At 48.0% G+C, this 5374-nt stretch overlaps 1 protein-coding gene across 1 annotated transcript in view; it reads left to right on the plus strand.

The window, feature by feature from the left end:
* The first annotated feature begins 4121 nt into the window (after positions 1-4121).
* DYNC2I1 (dynein 2 intermediate chain 1) overlaps positions 4122-5374 on the plus strand; it is a 32948-nt gene continuing 31695 nt past the window's right edge. Inside the window, exon 1 of the mRNA XM_007463986.1 lies at positions 4122-4177. Coding sequence (XP_007464048.1) covers positions 4122-4177 — 56 coding nt within the window. The remainder of the gene's footprint in view (positions 4178-5374) is intronic.

Raw genomic sequence — 5374 nt, forward strand, 5'->3', positions numbered from 1 at the left:
AGCAGGAATATGAAGCGGCCTGTGATCATTGGTGGGGAATTTAAAAAATCGGTGTTCGTATTGCCTTTTATTCCTGTAGATGGACAGTAATTTCTGGCATACACTGAGGATTGCCATTGACTAAAATGGTCTGATGAAAAAGCAACTCACTGGAGCATAAAAAATTAGATATTTTAAACTTTAAAAATTCTAACTCTATACTTTTCTTTTTAGAGAAGAACCAAAGATGATACTTGGAAAGAAGATGAGCTCAGAAAACACCTTTGGGTAATATATTTTAAAGATTTGGGAAAAAAGATTTGAGTTGGGGTCTGTTTGGACCCTGGATGGTAATCTTGCACAGTGTTACCGGGTTCTCAGCTCTGCACAACTTTGCTTCCGTGTGGCTCATTTCAGAGGTGGTTTGACTCAGAGATAAAGCCATGTGGTTAATTGCTCTGGAACCCTCTTGGATCGGGTTTTCCGTCCCAGTTTGGCCCAGCATTCCACCAGTCGGGTTCCTGTCAGCGTTCAGAGCTCGGGCCTTGTGAGTGTGTGAGTGCATGTGCGTGTGTGTGTGCGGGGCTGAGGGGTTGCGATCAAGACCTCCTGAGAGGGGGCTTCCCTGGCGGTCCGGCAGTGTTTCAGACTCCGTGCTTCCAGTGCGGGGGGGCTCGGGTTCGATCCTTGGTCATGGAACTAAGATCCCGCATGCTGCGCAGCATGGCCAAACAAAAGACCTCCTGAGAGTTTCCGACAAGGGTCCTTGTTCCTTGAGGGGGGCCCCGGCGGATAGTGTCCTGGAGACTTTCCCGCACAGCCTCAGCGCCCCTTTCTTTTCTTTCTGACCCACGTAGCGCTTTAGGTTTGATCTGCCAGCACACGGGGACGTCCTTGTAAGTGGGCGCCTCGCCAAGCACGGGCTGCCAAGCTGAGCCCGCTTCTGCGGGTTCCAGAGTCTGCGTCCCGGCCCATCGTGCCGGGACGGGGAGCAGTTGCCGCCAGCGCTTCTTAGGGCCCTGCAGTGAGTGTGAGCCTGGGTTCAGAGCCCCGTTGACCTTCTCTCGCACAGGCCGCTCCGTCAGCCAGTCCCACGGAAGAGACGAGGCCCAGAGCCAGGAAGCCGCGGAGGGAGTCAGAGGCGGACCGGGCGGACCGCAAAGAGCGCAGACCCAGCGCCCCAGACCGTGACGCCGAGTACAGAGAGAGCGCGGCCGAGGGGGACGGCCAGGCTGCCGGGGGGCGACCCCGCGGGGACAGGGCCAGGGACAAGCCGCGGGATAGCAGGAAGGACAGGGGCCGGCCACAGGAGAAGCACCGGGAGCGGGACGCGGAGAAGCCCCACGGCCGAGCGAAGGAGCGCGAGAGGAGCCGGGCGCAGCCGGAGGAGCTGCGGCAGGTGGCCGCGCACCCCGGCCGGCTGGGCGGCGACCGCGACCGCGACAGGGACCGAGACAGACCTGAGCGCAGGCGGGCAGGTCTGTGACTCGGGGGCACTTTTCTCCTTGGAGGTGGCCCCTCCCCGCGTGTTTTCTCTCCTGGCTTTTATGAAGGTCTCGGCTTTGGCTGTGAAGTCAGAGGCCCCGGTGGTGCACGCGTGTGCACTTTGCACTCTTTTCTTTCGGGTTTTTTTAAAACTCATTTCAGTGAACAAAAGGAGTCACAGTTTTCTCATGATTTGCTGGAGTTTTACCATTGAAATATATTTTAGGTTAATTACCTCAATAGATCGCAATCCACGTTGTAAATAAACAAAAATAATGCTCTTTGACAAAAATAATTCCTCAAAAGTGTCAGATTTAAGCCGTATCTAAATATTATTTGTCCAAATTCCTAGGAATTCTAAGGTAGAGGTACATAACTTTTTCCTCCCCCAAATGGAAATAAGTATCTTCATTATTTTTTATTATGTAAATAGTGTCTGCTTCCTATAAAAAAATTCAAACTAGCCAACATAAACAAAAAAGGAACATATGAGAAGAGCATGTAGTGACTCTCAGAATCCTCAGGCTGTGAACACGATGGGACTAGGACCTCGGTTTGTGGTCCCTGTTGGAGTTTGTCCCTCCTGTGCAGGGGCTCAGGCCCCGAGGACCTGAGTGTGCATCTCTGCCAGGCTGAATGCTGGGGCAGAGCTGGGGTTAAGAGGGTTATCGCTAATTAAGTTTAACACTGACTACCTTACTATCCATTGCCTCTCTTTAGGATTATTATTTTTATGTTCTTGGTATTTTTAAATTTAATTTAATTTTTTATTTTTAAAATAAATTTATTTAGTTAGTTAGTTATGGCTGTGTTGGGTCTTCGTTGCTGTGCACAGGCTTTCTCTAGTTGTGGCAAGTGGTGGCTACTCTTCGTTCCTCCACGTGGGCTTCTCATTGTAGTGGCTTCTCTTGTTGCGGAGCATGGGCTCTAGGCACATGGGCTTCAGTAGTTGTGGCACATGGGCTTCAGTAGTTGTGGCACATGGGCTCAAGTAGTTGTGGCACATGGGCTCAGTAGTTGTGGTGCACGGGCTCAGTAGTTGTGGCTTGCGGGCTCTAGAGTATAGGCTCAGTAGTTGTGGCGCACAGGCTTAGTTGCTCCACGGCACGTGGGATCTTCCTGGACCAGGGCTCAAACCTGTGTCCCCTGCACTGGAAGGTGGACTCCTAACCATTGTGCCCCCAGGGAAGCCCGGTACTTTTTAGTAATACAGTCTGTTTTGGTTTCAGATCAGTCCTTTGGTCTGCTGCCTGATCTGGTTTTTCAGTGCAGTGTTGAGTGAGCTGCTCTGGAGACACTCATTGCACAACTAGACTCTGACGGTCCTCCTTCCTCCCCTGGTTGTTTTCGTGCCTCTTTCCTCGTCTCCTCTGTGTCTCCCCTGGATCCCCGGGGCCCTCCCTTCCTTTCTTAGGTCAGAAATCCTGGGGACCATCCTGACCCCCCACTCTTTCTCTTCCAGTCTCTTGGAACCCAGCCCTTCACTCCTGTGTCCCCCCAAGGGAACCCCCACCGGTTGTTTTGATCTTGTGTACCCCAGGCTCCTAGAAAGTGGTCAGGTTTGGTGAATACTTTTGTTTTTTTGTTTTTTTAATAAATTTATTTATTTATTTATGGCTGCACTGGGTCTTCGTTGCTGCACGCAGGCTTTCTTTAGTTGCGTCAAGCCGGGGCTACTCTTCATTGCGGTGTGCGGGCTTCTCATTGCGGTGGCTTCTCTTGTTGCAGAGCACGGGCTCTAGGTGTGCGGGCTCCAGTAGTTGTGGCACGTGGGCTCAGTAATTGTGGCTCGCAGGCTCTAGAGCGCAGGCTCAGTAGTTGTGGCGCACGGGCTTAGTTGCTCCGCGGCATATGGGATCTTCCTGGACCAGGGTTCGAACCCGTGTCCCCTGCATTGGCAGGCAGATTCTTAACCACTGCGCCACCAGGGAAGCCCCTGGTGAAGACTTTTGGAGTGAATGAACTTTGTTTCGATGATCTCTGTATGTTGAAGTTTGTCCTCACCTTTAAAAATGTGGATTCTTTTAGTTTTAAGCCTAATAACTTGGTGCAAATTAAAAAATGAAAGTCTAGTTTTTCACTACTGAATGGGGCTGCAGGCGTCACCAGTGACTGAGGTGGCTCTATTGGGTTCCCCCATGGCAGGGAGAGATCATGGGGTGGGGTGGGCGCACCCCCCTGCATCACAGGGCCTCCTGCATCCATGTGCCCCAGGCAGCAGGGCTGTGGGAGACCCGGGGCGGGGTGCAGTCCCCCAGTCATCCGAAGCCGGCTTTTCCCTGCAGATGAATGAAGCAGTCTGCCCAGCTGGACTGGACTTTGCTTCCCTGAGCATCTCAGTCCAGGGCAGGAGCTCCAAAGGCCTGTGTTTGGGCCTGGGCCCCTCTCGGGTTCCCAGGCATTCCTCTGACATGCTTTCCAGGTTTCCTTCTTCTTTATTCCATTTTAAGTTTAGATTCTAGAACTTTCCATTCTTGAGATTGGAGAATGTTTTTATTAAAGAATATGTTTTCATATGTGTTACTGTGTGATATCTACAGTAAAGACTGCAGCAGGATGTTAGAAGATATTTTTGCTGTGCTAAAGTTTGAGAATGTTAAAAGTCCGTTTTATTTTTGTAGTAAGTAAAGCAAGAATTGCAGAGGGGGAGCGGAGAGATGAAGACTCTGAGAGAGGAGATGAGGAGAGAGAAAGAAGATACCGAGAAAGAAAGGTACTCAGGGCGAGGCCTGGGCGGGGCTCCAGCTGCAAAGCTCAGGGCGCTCAGGCAGGGGCGTTAGAGGGCTTCTGGAAAATACTGTAAAACAGAATCTAAGACCTAAGACAGTTCTCAGGCACTAAGTTCTCACAGGCAAGTGTGTTTCTCCAATTCCAAGAGTAAACCTTGGTTATCTTGGAAACTTTACAAAATGCAAATAATAATAAGAGAAAAAATAAAAAACAGAGATAATTACTGATAATGTTTAGATATATGTCCTATAGGTTTATGTACATGTATTCATATAAGTGTATGTGTTTGGATATGTACATAGAAACTTTATTTTCTTAAGTTGGATTTTTACTGTTTTATAACTGTTTTTACTGTTTTATAACTGTTTTAATACATTTTGAGCATTTTTTCTAAGCGATCATACCTGTCTATAGTATTTTAATGCCTGCATAATACAGTATTCAATGATGTTTTCTGGACACATCTGCTTTTTTTTGGATATTTACGTTGCTTCTAAATTTTTTTGTTATTGTAAAGACATCCATGGTGTAAACTTTTTGCATTTATTCATAATTATTTCCTTATGGTTAATTTCTGGAAGTGAACTTGCTAGATCAAAGTAAGTGTTACCCCATTTGTTTTACATTAGACTGTAATTGTTCATACATCAGAGTGTGATTCCCCATGTCCTAAGCAGCAACTGGGCATTATCATAATTTTTAACGTTTGCTAATTTGATTCAGAAGCAGAGGGTATTTTTTAAAAATACTTATTTTTATTTATTTATTTATTTGGTTGTGCTGGGTCTTAGTTGTGGCAGGTAGGCTCCTTAGCTGTGGCTCGCTGGCTCCTTAGTTGTGGCATGTAACTCTTAGTTGCGGCATGCATGTGAGATCTATTTCCCCGACCAGGGATCAAACCTGGGCCCCCTGCATTGGGAGCACAGAGTCTTATCCACTGGACCAGCAGGGAAGTCCCCAAAGGGCATTTTATAAAAGGGTTTATTGTCCTATTATTAGTTACTACCTGTGTATGTCTGCATACTTGTCTAATGGGGTGTATTGTTAACTTTAAGAGTACTTTCAAGGTGAACTCCCTGCTAGTTATATACGTCAGTGTTCTGTTTGTTTTGCTGTGCAGTCGTTATTTTTATGAGTAAGTTTAAAGTTACGAAGTAGTCAGGTCTGTCTTTCCCTATTT

This window comes from Lipotes vexillifer, unplaced genomic scaffold (assembly GCF_000442215.2).
Source record: "Lipotes vexillifer unplaced genomic scaffold, Lipotes_vexillifer_v1.1 scaffold2094, whole genome shotgun sequence".
In the NCBI taxonomy this organism is placed as follows: Eukaryota; Metazoa; Chordata; class Mammalia; order Artiodactyla; family Lipotidae; genus Lipotes; species Lipotes vexillifer.